This window comes from Ceratotherium simum, chromosome 23, assembly GCF_057802395.1.
Source record: "Ceratotherium simum simum isolate JZ-2026a chromosome 23, ASM5780239v1, whole genome shotgun sequence".
NCBI classification, from domain to species: Eukaryota; Metazoa; Chordata; class Mammalia; order Perissodactyla; family Rhinocerotidae; genus Ceratotherium; species Ceratotherium simum.
This window is the reverse complement of record NC_141922.1, coordinates 10,476,874-10,496,583: the sequence shown is the minus strand read 5'-3', so window position 1 is coordinate 10,496,583 and position 19,710 is coordinate 10,476,874. Positions and strand designations below refer to the sequence as shown.

Below are 19,710 nucleotides of genomic sequence, written 5' to 3'. Positions count from 1 at the left end.
GGAGTGTTGTCAAGATGAAACAGATCCAATAGTATATTTTTTAATTACCTTAAGATTGGCTCAGGGAGCTGACAGGTCATGTAATCCATCCCTCTGCTGTGCACCAAATATGTTTTATCATCCTAGACAATTTTCCCCTAAAAAAAAACAAAACTGTGCCTCCCTAAATAACATATCAGAATGTTCTTGAAGTCCTTGTTTTCAGTTCTCTGTAACACCTGGCTAGAATTCTTCTTGAATTTTTTTTGCATGTGTAAAAACAGAATGATTCCCTGGTTCTTCACAAGATTTTCTTCTTTATTTTGACTCATTTGCCTGGGCCAAGAGCTTGCCTCTTGCCCTCCTTCCATCCCCATCCCGGTACCTCCCAGTACCGGGGTACACTAAGTGCTCCTGTCCATTGTAATTCCCTAACGTTGTGCAGTGCTTCCTGTCTCTCTCTCACTAGTACTGTCTCCGCCCAGGCTGTTCTTTTCACACGAACAACTACCTTACCTTTTTAATTCTCTGTGGCTCCTGGCTTATACTCCTTCAGTTCACCCTTCATACTGTTGCCAGTGTGCTCTTGGTAAAGGATAAATACGAGCTCATCTCGTTTCAGCTTAATATCTCAGTGTCTCCTGGTGCCCAGAAACAAAGTCTGAGCTCGTCGGCATGCACTCTGAGTCCTTCCATGATATATACTCTCTCTACCATTTTGTTGCCATGTCTTCCCTCTCCTGATTTTTTTCCCCAAATGTTCCAGCTGTACCAAAGCCAAAAGCATGCTTTTTCATAGCTCCAGGCCTTTACTCACACCCAGAGTAACCTACCCTGGTCCCTCTGGCAGGTGCCTTTTCTCGGTTACCTGCCCAGCTAGAGCTGATCGTGCCCTTCTTGGCAAACTCCATGCATGCTGGTGTCACGCACTTTGTTCTTTTGTGTCTGTCTTCCTTACTGACTGTGGGTTCCTGTAAGGTCGGGCTTGTGTCTTATTCATTAACGTATTAAGCCTTTTTTTTTAGAACTTGGTTGTCTTTCTTGGTATCAATATGCATTTCTCTGCATTCATAATTTTGCTGTGCATTTTAGCTGGACCATTTTTGCCTCATGCCTATAGGCCCTCTTTATGTTAATATTTCTAATAATAACAGTAATTGTTATCATTGGCTACTATTTATTAAAAGTCAACTACATGCCAGAAATTACTGCTTTCATATATTTCATTTAATCCTTTCCATAAGCCTGAAAAATAGATCTTATCTTGTTGTATAGAGGGGTAGTCCAAGATAGAGGTTATGTGACTTGTCCCAGCTGCTCAGTGGCACAGCAGAGTTCAACCCATTGGACTGTCGGACTCAAAGCCAGCTGTCTTTCTACTGTTGAAGAATTTTAATATTTTCTGGATATTAAATTATTATAGGGGTTCAAAAGATAAAATTTACAATTTCAGGCACAATACTTGAGTATTACTAGAAGAAAACTAATTTGACTCCTGGTGTTTGTCTGACTTGGAAATTATTAATTCACAAACATTGAGCCTTCTGAAAGGTTTATGCATCCTGAATATCCTCCTTTCACTTCAACTGGGATGAATGGATTCCTATTTTACTTACTGCAGAATTCTAATTACTACAGAAATAACTGCAATATTGTGCTCACATGTTTAGTGAGGATGAGAGTAAAAGGATATTATCACAGACTGTTGGTGAGGGTGTAATTAGTACAACCTCTTTGAAGGCCACTTAGGCAGTACCAACCAAACAAAAATGTGTGTACATTATCCAGCAATTGTATATCTGGAAGGTTACTGATTGAAATATTCTCATTTGTTTGAAAAGATACACACACATACACACACATGTCCATTAGTGGGGAGTTGCTTGGCTAGACTAGACTGTGCTACATTAATGTTGTTCAGCTCCTAGAGTCAGAGAAAGGGAAATCTGTATATAGTGACGTTGCAAGATGCCCATACATGTTACTTATGTAGAAAGTAAATTGTATGAGTGCCCCATTTGTGTAAAAAGAAAAAGTGTATACTTGTACATTTTAAAAATAATTTTATATGTATAGAAAAAGTCTGGATTTCTTTATGATTGCCATGGTGGGGAGATTTTTATTATGTGCACGTGTATAGTCCGAATTTTTTTTTTTGGTGAGAAAGATTGGACCTGGGGTAACATCTGTTGCCAGTCTTCCTCTTGTTGCCTGAGGAAGATTGTCCCTGAGCTAGTATTCGTGCCAGTGTTCCTCTGTTTTGTATGTGGGATGCCGCCACAGCATTGCCTGATGAGCACTGTGTAGATCCGTGCCTGGAATCTGAACCAGTGAACCCCGAGCTGCCGAAGCGGAGTGCGCGAACTTAACCACTGCACCACCAGGCCAGCCCCTAGTCTGAATTTTTTGTCGTGAGCAAGTATCACTTTTTGATTGAATCAAGATTTTAAAGATTTCATATTGTACAATTAAAAAAAGCTATAATGGAAAATCAGTAGAAAAAGAAGTTCATATATCAAATGATGATGTGAACTGTCAACAGAATTACCTTCATGGTTGCTTTTCTACCTGAGTAGTAGTAGTATTTTTTTTTAAAGTATAGGTTTTTTTTTCTTTTTTGGGTGAAGATTGGCCCTGTGCTAACATCTGTTGCCAATCTTCCTCTTTTTTCTTTTTTCTCCTCAAAGCCCCGGTATGTAGTTGTGTATCATAGTTGTAGAGTTGTAGCTCTTCTATGTGGGACACTGCCTCAGCATGGCTTGCTGAGTGGTGCATAGGTCCGTGCCCAGGATCCAAACCGGTGAACCCCGGGCTGCCAAAGCAGAGCGCACGCACTTAACTGCTGCGCCACCAGGCTGGCCCCGAGTATTATTTCTGTAGAATTGTGAGAATTCAAATTTTGGGTGAAATTTTGGGGCAGCTTACCCTAAAGAATGGCTTTGCTTTTGTCTGGATTCCCTGACTTCCTTCTGACTGGGTTCCCTTGGTGGTGGTCTAGGTTTTCAGCAGGGAGCTGGGGATTAATCTGTCTGAATCAGTACACTCAGCCTACAGAAAGCATGGAGAACCAAGGGTTGACTGTATGATTTTACATTCTGAACTTTATTATGGAATTAAACTTGTTACTGGATGTTTTTTTCTGAACTGCCATTTCTCCAACTTTGTTTTAAGGAATAAACATCATCCTGACCTTCATCTCTGGGCTTGTTCTGGAAAGCGAAAAGACCAAGATCAAGTAATTGCTGGGGTAGATAAAAAAATAACAGTGCAAGACACGGTTAATCTACAAGAAAAGAAATATCATGTACAGAATCATAAAGAACCACCTCGTTTGCCCCTAAAAATGGAAGGAACTTACATAACAAGTGAGCACAGCTACCAAAAGCCACAAAGTTTTAGTCAAGATTGCAAACCTCTTGCAGACCCTGGGAGCTCCGATGATGATGATGTCAGCAGTTTTGAAGAAGAACAAGAATTCCACGTGCGAGAGAAAAGCCGTTTACGATGCTCAGTGAAAGAGGATGGAGTGCCTGGAAAGGTATAGCTAGTCCGTTTGTCTTTGCTTGGAGAACATGATAGAACAAAGGAAAACTTTATAAAATAAAGCATACGGAATTCCCAGATTTTACTTGTATTTCCAAGTTCACAAGTATCTTGTTAGGGTAAGGAAATTTTTGCTTTCTCCACAAAAAACACTGGCCGTTCAGAATTGTAGTAGTTCAGTAAACGTTTGCCCTAACAAAAGTTTCAGTTTTATAAGCTTAAGCAGATACCTCCAAAAACATGAGCCACATTTTATTCCAAATGAAAATGTCTGCGTGTGAGAACATGAAAGTGCGTATGGGTGTGTATACATTAATATAATTTGTTTTCCTTTTTTATGTGTTTTACATAAAAGGTGGCCCTCTAATCTTCTTCTTTAAAATTTTAGCACATCTGTAAATGCATGTCAGTCCCATTATGCAGTAAGCTGGATTCTTCCAGCTCAGTGTACAGTGAATATTTATAAACTTATTTCCTATTCACTGAGATTGTCTTCGAGATGTTGTGCCTTCGTTTTTCATTGATTTTCAATTAGCAATGCCACATTAAAATTAATTCTTTATTTTTCTGGCCTCTTTTATCAAGTAATCACCATAAATAAATGCTGAACTGAATTTGGTAAGCTTATATTTCATGAAATTTATGGTAAATTATTTTGTCAAATTAATATCCCTCTTATGAAATAAGTTATCTGTGGTGAATCTGAGTTTAGATTTTGTGTATGTGTTAAGCAGTTTGCACTTTTTAAGTTTTTAAAAGGTTTTTATCTTTCCCTCCCCTCCCTGATTTAACTGCAGTAGTAAAGTCCAGTCTACACTTAATTAAACTTTATACTGGCCTTTGCCAGCTTTCTTGATTTTTCCATCATTGCTTTTTGCCTTCATTTCCCTTGTGTCACCTGGTGTAGATTAATTGAGGAAGGGGTCAGTCTGAATTAGCTGGACATTCTAATTATGGAATATAATTAGCAACTTCATTTATTGAGCACATTTTATTGAATCCTTTCTCCCCTGTGTAGCACAGTGGGGTAGGTGGGCATTGTGGAGAGACATAGCAGGTGTGTCTGCTCTTTAGGACCATCCAATGGAACTGGATTGTGTGCTAGCACTGCCTGTAAAAATAGTCGAGGGGTCAGATTGGATTTAACTGATCATTGTGGGTGATGAGGTTTTTAATATATCTTTCCCTTTATGATGTTGTATTTCATCCAACTCTTTGTTTTTTCCAATGGTTTTTTGGAGAAGAATCCAGCTGAAAAGAATCTGGTATTTGTTTATAATGATAAAACGGGCACTGAAGACCCAGGAGACTCACATCTTCAGTGGCAGCTCAATCTCCTTACACACATAGAGAATGTGCAGAATGAAGTTACCAGCAGGATGGACCTAATAGAAAAAGAAGTTGATGGTAATTCAAGAAAGAACTATAATACAATTACTGTAGTATGTAAAGTGTGTTTATTGTTATTATGAAGAAGTTATTGAAAATTTTTTAAATTATGGGACAAAAACTACAGAATCTCGTCATACTGATGGAGCTTCATTACTCCCTTTACATTGCATTTAACAGCTGGCATTTGGGGCCTTTCAGGCTCAAGACAATAGGACTGGATATTAGGTTTTGTTTTTTAAGGTGGATTTTTATTAAATATTTCCCATCTGCCTGGCTCCATAGAGAGCACATATAGACTATTTATTAGTTCCATTGAGCTTTGCTTTCTTTGGAAGTCAGCATAAGGACTTTAAGCATATTTAAAATATGAGGAGAAACATTTTGAATCTTTGTTTTCACTTTGGTCAGTATTTGTTAAGTAAAATTAATAACAACCAAAAAAAACCCTGCAAGGTTAAGTAGGTAAACCTTAAATTTGCATATAGGTTTTCAAATGGTTTTGTTTTATATTTTTAATTTTATCACACAGAGGCACTCAGAAAAAGACAGGAAAGATATTATGCCAATTTTATAGTTGAGGGAATAAAATAGCTTAGATACCTGATTCCTAATCCAGTGTTTTTCGTATGCTTTCTGACTCCTTTTTACTCCTGACCTGACAGATTGCATTCCCTTTTTTTTAATTTGCAAAAGTGTGTGATACCTCCAGTCTACACTAAGTTAGAGCTCCTGCTGGTTTGTTTTTCCCTGAGAAAAGAAAAGAGGAAATGGAAACCCATTTCAGAAACATCTTCCATTTGGTTATAAGCCAACTGTAGAGTTAGTTTAACTTTTTGAGTAGATTTTTGAAGGAAAAAAATGCAACTTGACACTATCCCCTATTATTATTAATAAAAATTGTAGATTGTAATTAATTACATTCAATCTAGACTTCTAATATGCTTGCATGTTTTTTAAAAAAAGTAATGATAAAATAGTCAGACTGAAAAGGACACAGAAATTGCCACCTCCTTTTGTTAAAAAGAACTTATAGATTTTTTAAAAAATTGGTTAGAGTAGGTAAGTTTCATTTAAAATGAAGTAGAAATACTTTAAGCCTAGATTAATAGAAAGCTTGGACAGATACAGGGAACTGTTGTTTTCTCTTCCAGGAGAGAGTAAGCAGAGACATTAAAAATGAAGTTCATATATTTATAAAGGGGAAAATTATCTAAAGTAACAGGTAAAATAATAGGTAAAGGTTACCAAGAGGGACTGGGACTCTTGTGGGCTAAGACAGAAGGTGTACTGAGCTGCTCAGAAGTGGCTTGAGGATACTGGCAGAGAAAGAGACGTGAGCTCTGTCTCCGTCACTTTTCCAGCCTTCTCATTGTACCATTGTGTGACTGTTCTCCCAGTTGCCATTTGAATTCGTTCTCTTCTCTCTCTCAGTTCTGGAAAGCTGGCTCGATTTCACAGGGGAGTTGGAGCCGCCTGATCCTCTCGCGAGACTGCCCCAACTTAAACGCCACATCAAACAGCTCCTCGTTGACATGGGCAAAGTACAACAGATAGCAACTCTTTGCTCTGTATGACGACAGTGAAAATCCCAGCAAGAAGAAAGTGGTCTCTTCAGTTGAATAATTTTTAATATCCACATGACTGCTTAGTGGATAGTTAAAAAGCTTAGTGATGGTTGGTCATTTACTGATTTGTGACATCAATAGGATGGCACCTTGGAAAGGAAAATGAAGAACAACTTTATCAAAGAAGCTAATATAAAAAAAATGTATGAGCAAGCTATGAATGATGTGTGTTATCTGCCAAGGATCAGTGAAGTAGAATATAATCTATACTGAGGGAATTGAACTGGCAGGATTTTTAAGTAGTTGCTTACATGAAACTTGAGATACCTGTAGAAAGAAATATGGTGCATTTATATAGTTTTTAGTAGAAAGATCCATGTTTATAAACCAGCATTTGGCCAAAAACAAAATTGTAGAGGAAATTTAAATTCTGGAGAGTTCTGTAAGGTTGCTGTAAGAACTATCTTCTTTGCAGTTGATCCAGCTGCACTGAAGTTTAGAGTATGTAAACTTTTATAGGATCATGAGCTGTTTCTTAGGTGATGAATGTCCTTAATCAGAAAACAGACAATAGAAGTCTCACTTCTGGGGAAAACAATTGTGGAATCCTTACTCCATTATGAATATATTTTAAAAACGAACACCAAATAATTGGAATTTATTGCAGGTATTAAGCTTATTAAAACAAAATGGCTTACAGAAGGGTCAGTGTGCCAAATGATGATACTGCTAGAAAGAGAGTTTCACTGTTGTGGGAGTCCTCTCAGTCCCAGTCTCACGTACGACATCAGTCCGTTGGAAACGTGTAGATCACATGTCCCAGACATAACGCATGTGGTTGCATTGCGGTATTCAGGCTCCAATGTACAGTCTGATCCTGAGTCTGCTCGGTGTTTGCCTTCAGAAAAAAAACTGTAAATAACCTCAGCTGGGATGAGGAGTGACAAATATATCAAAATGATTTGTGGCTGTGGATTTTTTAACTGCTGGTAGTGGAATACTGGGAAAGCTTCGTTTCTGAAGATGAATTTTATTTTTAAAAAATACATGCGCACTCAAAACTTTAGCTTTGATTACAAATGGACAAATTCCTGAAACCAAAGGCAACTGAGTTGCTGTGTTAGCTCTTGCTGGATTTCGAGCCCAGGCCCTCCATCTGCCAGTGCTCTCGTGAATTCTGTGCCGCCCGTGCTACATATCCAGGTATGCGTGAGCCCGTGTGCTTGTTTGAAACACTCAACGTACATATGTACATAATTGACACATATTTATATCTACACATATCTAGTTTTATTACTATAAACTATAAGAATTGGTGGTTAACATGAAATGTTACCTTTTAACAGACTGTTTTTAAAAATTAAAAATGTATGTATAGGTTTTGAAACTTTTTTAAAAAGGGGGAAAAAGACTGTTAAGAGGAGGCTATTTGATGACATATAACACTTGAATATTTGATGCCTCATCCTGTTTATCAGTTCTAGCAATCTGTATAAATGCATTTTAGGACTGATAGACAGTAAACTTGAATTTATCTTTGATAAGAATACATGCCACTGTACATTCAGATGTTATTTAAATTTGCAAACACACTGTTCTATATGTAAGGTACTGTATGTAAAACTCTTTATTAAAACTATTCCACATATCCTAAAATTTCAGCTTGCCTTTTTGCGGCCTTATATTTTGATGTAAAGATGATGAAAAGAATGTGCAAAACAGTCATTAGAAATTTTTATTGCTTTTTGAGATTCTCCAACTTGACAAATGTGCCAAAGATCAACAGACATAAAAATAACAGTCCTGTGTATTTACTTGTAATACATTAACTTTGTCAAAGATCTTATGAGAAATGAAAAGCTTTAGTAGAGGTGATATTATGGGGTAGTTGCTTAAATTTGCATATTAAAGTTAAAAAATGGTGCCTATATTCCATGTGTGGAGTAAATTTGCTAATGTCTGTATTTCAAGATTGATAACTATATATCTTTCATTTGTGTTTAAAAATAATGGCTCTAATCTTTTCCTTATTGTGTTTAAATTCTAGTCATTGAATTTATATCTTCCTTTTTTTCAGAAATGGAGCAAATAGCATCCTTAACCTGTGAATAGTGATGTTGCCTAGATTCTTGTCCCTTACACAGAAGACCCTTTGTACCCAGTAACACTCATCTTCTCAGTCCCTGGTGACCATGGCTATCAATGTACATTTGCTCTTGTAGTATCTAAAATTAGATCGTTTTATTTGTTAGCAGCCAGCAAACTGGAAGTCCCACTAGTGATTAGATTACTAAAATTGTTGCTCAGCTTTTATGTATATGAATTGGAAGTCTGAGTTTTTTATTTTAGATTTTTAAAGTATATCTATATCAAATAATTTGTATGCACATATCCGTTATTTAATATAGAGTATATCAACAATTGGTTGAAGCCTTCTGGCAACTAGTGGGCTGAGCCACTCCTTATTAAAGAGAGTGAATTCATGTTTGAAATTTCACTGTGAGAGGTTCCAGATGAGTTGATTTTCTTTCCTCTTAGTCTCACTTAAAAACATATAACTATATATATTTAAATATAAGCAATAAACTAGAGAGTGTTTTTTGAAAAGATAACTTTTCATTGCTACCCAGACAGAATAGAATGTGCATTGGTGGGGAGGGAGCCTTTTTAGTATGTTATTGATAAATATAATTTGTACGTCCTCATACTTGTGTGTGGTTCTACTGAATTCTTATTTTCAAATTTCAGAGTAATGTGTTCTTTCCTTAAAGGAACTTGGTTATTCTGATCATTTCAAGTAAAGCCCCTTTTCCTAACACTCATCTTATTTCTACTAACTTACTTCCTCTGAGATGTTCATATTCCACACATTCAAAATAAAGCCTTCCATTTCCCCTCCAGTCAACTGGATCCCCTACCAACTTCACCCTGTCTGCTAATAGCATTACCCTCAGAGCCCCAGCTTGAAACTCACAGTCCTCCGCATATCCATTTCATTACTAGAAGCTCAAAATGAATGGTGTCATCTTCCTCCTTTTCAGTCCCACTAGTAGTCCACCATTTTTTATAAGGTCACGTGATGGAGGTGTTACTACTGGCCTCTGAAATGTTAACTTAGTCTTCATTCTGATTCATCTAAGTGGTCACTGCCAGGCTAGAGCATTCACACTTGCTGAGTGGCTGCTTTTTGCCTGGTATTGTACATGTTACCTACAGTATCTAATGGAATTCTCTTGTAGATCAGGGCCACTTTCAAGATGGGGAAGCTGAAGTATAGAGACATTGAGGAACTTGTCCTGGGTAACACTTAAGTGGCAGGTTCAAGATGCAAACCCTGTGCCATTCAAGCTCATGTTCTTTTCCTAGCAGGTGTGTTTCAGCTGTAGTTGTTATTTCAGATTTCTTCTCTGAAGCCGCCAGTGACCCTATTTGTAACCAAATTAGATCTGTGTAATCTGGATCTTCTGCACTTTATCTAACCAATTCTCACATTTATTTAAATGTAGCCTCACTGTTAGATAGACCATGCTTGTTTCCATCTCTTGCCTTCATATCATTTCCCTCTTCTGGAAAATTCTCCTTTATTGTGTCTCTACAAACCCAGACGACTCTTCAAGCTTCAATTTCTCTTCCTAAGAGAAACAGTCCATTATTGAAGACCTCTTATGCTGTCCTGCATTGTCCCAAGCTATGGAGAAACGACATCAGTGAATAGTAATTTGGTGTAATGGAACAGGCATGAACTTTGCGATCCTGTACTCAGATTTTCACTGGCAGTATATGAGCAGTGATCTCTCTGAGCTTTGGCTTCCTTATCAATAAAAGGGGAATAATTCCTCACCTTGAACCTTGTTTTGAGAGTTAAATGAAGCAAGTAAAGTACCTAAAGACTCTTATTAAATTATGAAGTTGAAAATTAAATGTAGTAGACATATTGAGTGACAGCTGTGTGCCAGCCATTAAGTTATGTTGCTGGATATGGAATTATCATTAATAAGATCACAGTCTGTAGGCTAATGGAAACATAAAAAACATTTTTCAATGAGATAGATGATATCAAAGAGTACAAGGAACCAAAGAGGCAAAAGAAAGGAAAGATAATTAGAGTTGTAGGTGGAAAGGTTTGGGAGAAATAAAATATGTATGTTAATTAAAACAGTGGTCTTTGAATGTTTTATCACTGTGACCTCTCTATAGGAATTTTGAAAATTATCCACTCCTGGTACCTAACGTCTTTGGATACCCCTGAAGGTAGATCCACAGACAAATCTTAAGTGTCTTTAATTTATTTAAGAAATCATCCAAGGAAGTTGGAGTGAGGAAGTGGGAAGAGTAGGGGAGGAAAGGAAAAGCCAATATAAACATGCACAATTGAGGATACTGCTGTAGGCCATGGGGCTTTGATTCTACCATTTGAAATTGTTGTTCATAAATTTAAACAATTGCAAAGGGTGTGTTTTCCAATTTGTAAATATTGGCATATTAAAATCAACCTGCTATCATTTTAAATACATGCAATGGAATCAATACAATTTTGCTACTTAAACCAACATCTATTTTCTTTTGTTTCTTTTTTTTTTAAATTTTTTTGGTGAGGAAGATTGGCCCTGAGTGAACATCTGTGCCAATCTTCCTCTATTTGTATGTGGGACACCGCGACAGCATGGCTTGGTGAGCAGTATGTAGGTCCACACCTGGGATCCGAACCCACAAACCCTGGGGCGCTGAAGTGGAGTGCACAAACTTAACCACTACACCACTGGGCCAGCCCCCCAACATCTATTTTAAAAATACATAAGCAAGCTCTTCCTTAACGTTTGAAAATTTTACATACTTTTATATTCTCTCTTTTGCTTTTGCATTTTACTTCCCAATAGGATGTGATCTTCTTTTATACTTACAGGTCTTTCTCTGTCATCCTCTCATACTTTTGTCCACACACACAAAAAATAGTAAATTGCAATTTCAAATTATAGGCTTTTAAATAGAGTATCAAAATACAGGAAGCAAACACTACTATTGTTGAGTAGAAAATAGAAAAACCTACCATTATAGTTGAAGATTTCAACCCTCCTTTAATTGTTAGAGCAAGTAGACAGGAAATCAAGATGTAGAAGACTTGAACAAAAATGAATGCTCACCTTGACCTAATTGACATGGAACATTCCACCCAACAACACGAGAATACAAATTTCAAGTGCATTAGGAACATTCAAAAAGATGGACTATATACCAGGCTATAAAACAGGTCTCAGTACATTTGAGATAATTGAAATCATGTGTAATATGTTCTCTGCTGACAATGGAATTAAACTGGAAATCAATATTAGATACCTGGAAAAAAAACCCAAGATTTTTGAAACTTAACATACTTGTAAACAACCCATGAGTCAAAAAGTTGCAAGTAAACTTAGAAAGTATTTTTAATTGAATGAAAATGAAAACAACATGCTAAAATTTGTGGGATGCAGCTCAAGCAATATTAGAGGGCAATTTACAGTTTTAAATGCTTATATTAAAAAGAAAGGTACACGGATTATAACTAGACTTACCGTGGTGATCATTTCACAATGTATACAAATATTGAATCATTGTGTTGTATACCTGAAACTAGTATAATGTTATATAACAATTATACCTCAATTAAAAAAGTGGAAATTAAATAAGGTACAAAACCACTAATCTATGATTAAAAAACTAGAAAGATGAGCAAATTAAAACCAAGATAAGTAGAAAAGGAAGAAAATAATATGTGCTGAAATCAATGAAATACTAAACTAACAACAGGGAAACATCAATATAAACCAAAAATCTGATTCTTTGAACAGAAAAGTAAAATTGGTTAACTCATATGTAGACTGATCAAAAATTAGAATGGAAGAGGGAACTTACTACGTATCCAAAAGACAATTTTAAAAACGGATATTATGAAAAACTATAGGCCAATAAATTTGACAGCTTACATGAAATGGAAAAATTCCTCAAAAGACACAAATTTACCAAAACTGACTCACAAAGAAATTGAATTTGTAATTAAAAATGTTTCCTCAAAACTCCAGGCCTAAACGTGGATTCTTTCAAACATTTAAGGAAGAAATCTCAATTTTACACAGGAAAAAAGAGAAGAAAAGAACACTTATTTTTTGAGACCAACTTTGACCTCATGCCGTAGGACACTACAAGGAAGGGAAATTGCAGACCAATACATATCCCTCTTGAACATAGACACAAAATCCTCAACAAAATATTAGCAATGCAAGTCCAATGATACATAGTAAGGGTAATATATCAAGATCAAGTTGGCTATTCCACAGGAGTAAGAAGTTGGTTCAATATTCAAAAATCAATGTAATATATTAATAAAGAATAAAAATTATGTTAATCTCAAGGAAAAGCATTTCATAAATTTCAGCATTCATTCATGATTAAAAACTATCAGAAATGGAATAGAGAGGAATTTGCATAACTATAAAGGGCATCTACCAAGAAACTTACCCTTAATGTCAGAATGATGAATGAGTACTTTCCTCCCTAAGACAAGAAAGCCAGAATGTGCATTACCACCACTTCTATCTGACATTGATCTGGAGGTCCTGCTAGTGCAATGTGGCCCTGGGCTATAAAGAAAAATAAAAGGGATACCACTTGGAAAGGAAGAAGAAACATTTGACATGTATACGTGGAAAAATCTAAGGAATCTACCAAAATGCTACTAGAACTAATATTTCTACATGTTAGCAATGAGCTATTGGAAATGGGAATTTTTTTTAAAAATACCATTTTTGATAGCATCGAAAATATGAATACTTAGGGGTAAATCTGAAAAAAATATGTGCAGAACCTATACACAGAAAACTACAAAACGATGACTGGAATGAAGATGAAATAAATGAAAGATATACCAAAATCATGGATTTTGCAATACTGTCAAAGTTTCAGTTCTCCCAAAACTGACTGATAGGTATAATGCAGTCCCAAATAAAATCCTAGCAGATTTTTTGAAATAGAAATTAGCAAGCTGACTCTAAAATTTTTATGGAAACATAAAGGACCTAGAATAGCCTAAGCAATTTTGAAAAAGAACAAAGTTAAAGGACGTACGATTTCTGATTTGGGAGCCTATTATAAAGTTACAATAATCAAGATAGTATGGAAGTGGCATAGAGAAGTAGTTTGATGGTACAGAATAGAGAATCCAGAAATACACCTAAAAAAATTATGGTCAATTGAATGAATGAGAGTACCTGATGCTCCACATTTCTTGTCAGCATTTGGTGTTGTCAGTGTTTTATGTTAGCCGTTCTAAAGAGGTGTGTGGTGGTATTTCGTTTTAATTTGCATGTAGTTATTCAATTGCTCCAGCACCATTTGTTGAAAAAATTATTTTCTCTATGAATTATTTGTGTGCCTTTGTTGAGAATCAATTGACTGTAATTATGTGGGTTTATTTCTGCACTCTGTATTCTCTCCCCATTGATCTATACATCTATCCTTATGCAAATATCACAGTCTGGATTACTGTAGCTTCACAGGAAGGTTTGAAATCAGGTAGTGTGAGTCCTCTAATTATGTTCTTTCTTCACTATTTTTGCCAATTCTTGGTTTTTTGCATTTCCATAAAAATTTTAGGATCAGATTGTTAACTCCTTTTAAAGACCTGCTGGGGTTTTGACAGGAATTGCACCGAATCTACGGATCCATTACCATCTTAACACAATTGAGTCTTTTGGTCCAAGAGCATGGTATGTTTCTCCACTTGTCTAGGATTTCCGTATTTTTTCTCAGCAACGTTTTGTAGTTTTCAGTGTTCAGATTTTGCACTTATTTTCTTAAATTTATTTCTAAGTATTGTGTTCTTCTTGGTGATATTGTAAATGGAATTGTTTTCTCAATTTTGCTTTTTCAGATGTTCAGTTACTAGAATATAAATAAAATTGATTTTTTTATGTCTTTTATTCTGTGACATTGTTAAACTCACTTATTAGTCCTAGAATTTTTGTATATTCTTTATTATTTTCTAAGGAGGAGACTAAGGAGACCTTACAGATAAATGAAATGTAAGATCCTGCATTAGATCCTGGAACAGAAAAAAGGACATTAGTGGAGAAACTGGTAAAATTCTATTAAAGTCTGTAGTTTAGTTAATAGTATTGTATCGATAATAGTTTCTTAGTTTTGATAACTGCAATATGGTTATGTAAGATGTTATCAGGAGGTGAAATTGGCTAAAGAGTATATAGGAACTTGGTACTACTATATCAACTTTTGGATAAGTTGAAAAATTATTTCAAAATAATAAAACTGTACAACACAGAGGGTGAAATTTAATGTAAACTGTGGACTTTAGTTAATAATAATATACAAATATTGGTTCATTAATTGTAACAAATGTACGCCACTAATGCAAAATGTTGGAAATACGAAAACTGTGTGGAGAAGGAGGGTTGTGTGTGAACTTTCTGTACTATGTGCTCAGTTTTTCTGTGAATCTAAAACTGTAAAGTCTATTAATTAAAAAAAGTTAAAGAAAAAGGAATGTGAGAGGATAATTATACTATCTTTGAGAAAGAAAAGAATTCAGTGAAATTATTACAGACCACAGGCAATGTAAAATTCCATCCTTGAAACACTGTCTCTAGGAGTCAGGCTTTTCTAGTAAGTCAAGGAGGAAATGCAGTCATTAGAAAAGTATGCTTCCTTCTTACAATCAGCACAGGGGTATTGGAAGATTGAACGCAAACTTTAAAAGGATAGAACAAGAGAATGTTGCTTGGGAGAAAGGCTGAGATCTTAGAAGGCAGACTGGCCACATTTCAAATAGAAAATGGGGCTTTGAAGGCCAGAGTCGGCTGATGCAAGTGGGAAATGGGGTTGCATGGGAGATACAGTTGCTCTGAAAAGAGACACTAGAGAAAGCAGAAGTGTCTTAATTGTTACCAAATCAGAACAGACTTGAGAAGATTGCACCAGGCTGCACTCTGAGCTCTTGGCTCTCCTTTGTTGGATTTCTCCAAAGAGAGATGGGGCTAGGATCAGGGGGCTGTCGAGAAACTCTCTCTTAAAGCCACAAATGGAGAGTTCATAGTAAGAGTGCGGGGGGACCATCTCTTGAATGGGCTGCTGTGTGGAATGCTTACAGAGGATCTAGACATATGTGAGAAGATTGGACCAGAAAGATCAGCACAGAATACTCCAAGTATTTTCAGTGAGTTTCAAGGTGAGGCAGCCACTTTCATGCAGAGGTGGAGATACAGATATTATGTATGCCCTGAGGAATATGCCTGAGAAATTTATGGAATGATGACTCTAAAGTAAGGCACACAGATAAGAGATCCATTGAAGGGAAGCCAAGCGAAACGAGATAGCATCCATGTCTGGTTTCTTGATGGGATAGCAGAATGCCTGGACTGTGACAGTTGAGGAAGTGGCAGCAGACAAGAAAGGTGTGAATAATTGATGCTTTTGACAGGCCCAGAGTTGATTGATTTTATCTCTTCCAATCTCAGAGACCCAAAAGGAAAAAAATCTAGAGGCATATGTAAAGAAAATATGTTTTCCATAAGGAAAAGAACAGAGAGAGAGAAAGACTTAAATCCAGCAAACAATACCAGTCCAAAATGAATCAGAGAAGAACAGCAAGTGTCTTAAGAGCCTATTTAAACTATTAGAAAATAGGCTGAGCTTTCCTGAAAGCAAAAGGGGAACCACAGTGGAAAATAAAATGTCAACATCATATTCCTCTGCTGCAGAAAATAAAGTAGCAAAACAAATACTGCTGAAGACCGGAAGAATCAAAAGCAAGGAAAAGCAGTGCTTCAGGAGCATCAGGCTTCTGGCGCCACCAGTCCCATGAAGCCATGACCTTCAAAAGCCTCAACGAGCTGAGGATGATTCTTCACCTGAAAAGAATTTGGAGATAAGGAGGGAACATTCCCAAGGCTAAAGTTTCAGAGGGTTGCAAAATTCCAGGACAGAGTCCAGGACAGCAGCCACCATGGGACAGGGCTTTCAAGGGCTGCCCACCCAAGCTAGTGGATGAGGTGTCACCAGATACATCCACCTTCAGTGTAGCACACTGGGCTCAAAGAGGAAACAGAAATTTAGAGGTTTTAAATATGTTGAAGGGAAAGAAATGCACCTTAAATAAGACTGATGTTTAGGGCTGCCACCATTGGAAATGCCTCATTTTTGCAAGAAAAATAACATTGAGTGCTTATTGTATGCCAGGCACTGTACTATGCATCTTATATTTTTAAATTTATTTAGTAATCACATCACCCTATGAGCTTGGACACTAATACCATTTATAGATGGTATACTAGGGCACTAACAACTTTATAGATGACGAAATTGGGGCACAGAGAGATTAAGTAGCTTGTCCAAGGGCACACAGTTGGTACTCTTAGTAGGGTCTCATGGAGATGGGAGTAGGACTACTTTGATGGATGATCTTTTCCTCTACATGAGTTGTCCATTCTGCTTTTAATGGTTAAGACCATTGGATTTATGAGGGGAAGTGGGATGTTAGGGACCTGTTAGAAGGGGAATGCTTCTGCCTCATTCCTGGTTTTCAGTCCATGAGAAAGGATTTTTCCCAAAATGCTCTTGGCCTCTTGTTCACCTCTTACTTTTCCATGGATGTTGACAGTTACCTGGTTGGTATGTAACATTCCCTCTTTTCTAATGTAGACATTTTGCTATAGATTTTCCTCTCAGTACTGCTTTAGTTGTGTCCCACAAATTTTGATATGCTGTATTTACATTTGCATTCACTTCAATGTATTTTTAAATTTCCCTTGAGACTTCCTCTTGGACCTGTGAAATATTTACAAGTGTGTTGTTTAGTTTCCAAATGTTTGGAAATTTTCCTGTTGTCATTCTGGTATTGATTTCTAGTTTGATTCCACTGTGGTCAGAGAACACACTCTGTATGACTTAAATTCTTTTAAATTTGTTAAGGTTTGTTTTATGGCCCAGGATAAGGTCTATCTTAGTATATATTCCATGGATGCTTGGGATGAATGTGTATTCTGCACTTGTTGGGTGGAGTGTTCTATGAATGTTGATTAGATCCTACTGGTTGATGGTTTTGTTGAGTTCTGTATCCTTGCTGATTTTCTGTCTAGTTGTTCAGGTTGGGTAATTTTTATTGTTCTGTCTTCAAGTTCATGGATTCCTTCCTCTGTTCCTTCCATTTTGTTTTTTAGCCCATCTGTTGAGATTTTTATTTTGGTTATTTTATTTTTTAGTTCTAAAATTTCCATATGGTTCTTCTTTCTATCTTCTATATCTTTGCTGAGACTATTCCTTTAGTGAAACTTTCTATTTTCCCACTTGTTTCAAGTGTGTTCATAATTACTCACTGAAGTGTTTTTATGATGACTGCTTTAAAATCCTTGTCAGAAAATTCTAACATCTGTATCATCTTGGTGTTGGCATTGGTTGATTGTCTTTTCTCATTCAAGTTGATATTTTCCTGGTTCTTGGTATGAGGAGTGGTTCTCAATTAAAACCTAGACAGTTTCAGTATTATGACAAGAAACTCTAGATCTCATTTAATCTTCTATTTTAGTAGAACTCTTCTGACATCACTGTGGTGGGAGAAGAGAGACACCACCTGACTGCTGTCAGATGGGGTTGGAAGTCCAGGTTCTTGCTCCACTTCCATTGACACTTAGCAAGTTACTTGCTCCTTGTTACTGCTGGTGGGAGTTTAGGCTCCCCCCCAGGCCTGCTGATGCGACCCTGGCTGGGAGGGTTGAGAGTGCCGCATTATTGCTCTCCATGTGGCCTTCACTGACACCACTGGGCAATGGCTTTGCTTCTGCCAGGCAGTGGTGAAGGTCCTGCCTCTCCACTAGTCCTCTTCTGACACCACCCCAGTGGGAAGGGAGAGTGTCACCTATTACCATTGGCGGGGTGGAAGTTCAGGCTCCCCACGTGGTCTCCACTGACTCTGCAGAGAGAGGGGCTCATTTCTGCCCAGTCGGGGTGAATGTCTTGGGTCCTCATGTGGCCTTTCTGTCACCACCCTAGCAGGGGGCTTGGAGAACCTCCGTACAGCTTGGGAAGAGTGGCATTCTAGGCTCGCCAGCTGGCATGTGTGGGGGCGGAGCCACAATTTTTTCTATGAGGTTTGCTGGAATAGAGCAATTATTATCTAAAAGTTATCTGTCTTGCCCGGCTGCTCCTTTCTTGGAGCTTTGGCTAGAGAGTTCTCTTGGGGCTTTTTTGGAGTCTGTGCTTATTGATATTTCTAGTTGCTGGCTTCTCCAGCGCCCAGTCTGAGATATGAGAGGCACAATAAAATCCAGGGAGCTTACTACAGTATTGTTCCTCTGGTCTTGAGGTTGCTCGCTGGCTGTCTTCTATCTACCTGTCAGTGTCTTCTTCTGTTTGTTTTCTGTATAGTATCTGGGTTTTTCTAGCTGTGCTTAGCAAGAAGAATAGGGAAAAGTATGTCTATTCCATCGTTCTGGAAGCAGAAGTCAAGTACCAGGAATTTTGATTATTGCTCTGACAACCTAGGAAAAGGAAGGATGTGCTCTGCGTCACTGGGTGTGTGGGAGACAGGGAGAAGCTGTCCAAGGCAGTGGCATGGCACCCAGCAACATGGTGGCAGGCTGGGTTAGGGGAGAGATGGCCAGTAGGCAATTCTCTGGTGGGCGACAGCTGATGGATGTCAGAAACAGTGACTTCTGGTGTTTGTTTTGAAGCAATTTTCTCCTCTGTATTCCAATTACTCTCCCTTTCTCCCAAATCTTCAGTGAGTGCTTATTATACACAGCACCCTAGTATTAGAGAAGGAAGGAGATGAAGGAGAAGGTTATGCAATTTGGGGCCAAGCAGAGTGGGAGAGGTGGCAGGGCCAGTGATGATGAGCCTGCTAGAGCGATGGAGGCCTGAGCCAGGAGCAGGATGGTGAAGACTGGAGCGGGGCATTGCCACCTAGAGTTCCCGTGGAAGCCCGCCGTCCTCCCTGCTCAGTGGAGATGAGGTGGGAGCAGCGGCAAGTAGCTGAGTCATCATGAGAAAGGTTTCGTGGTGAGTAGGCAGCACCTTGGCATGGTTCTCTCTGAGCTCACCGCTCCTTCGCTTGGGTGGAGAGAAGCACCGCTCCTTCTGGGCACTCTTTGTGCCGACTCTGAAGGAAACGCGCCCGGTTCTGGCCCACTGAGTGCTCTCACGCTCAGCCACGTCTGAGCAGTGCCCCGTCTCCAGGTGGGGTCTG

The 19,710-nt window shown here is 37.8% G+C and overlaps 1 protein-coding gene across 9 annotated transcripts in view; it reads left to right on the top strand.

The window, feature by feature from the left end:
* Positions 1 to 15,094, top strand: part of PHF20L1 (PHD finger protein 20 like 1) — an 81,447-nt gene extending 66,353 nt beyond the window's left edge. For 2 of the 9 annotated variants that reach the window (XM_087447439.1, XM_087447437.1), the window contains exons 19-21: positions 3,151 to 3,517; positions 4,767 to 4,929; positions 6,346 to 15,088. In XM_087447439.1, coding sequence (XP_087303565.1) covers positions 3,151 to 3,517; positions 4,767 to 4,929; positions 6,346 to 6,488 — 673 coding nt within the window. In that variant the 3' untranslated portion in view covers positions 6,489 to 15,088. Of the gene's footprint in view, positions 1 to 3,150; positions 3,518 to 4,766; positions 4,930 to 6,345 lie in introns of all 9 variants that reach the window. The other 7 variants (XM_087447434.1, XM_087447435.1, XM_087447438.1 and 4 more) reach the window with 5 other exon arrangements.
* The last annotated feature ends 4,616 nt before the right edge of the window (positions 15,095 to 19,710 follow it).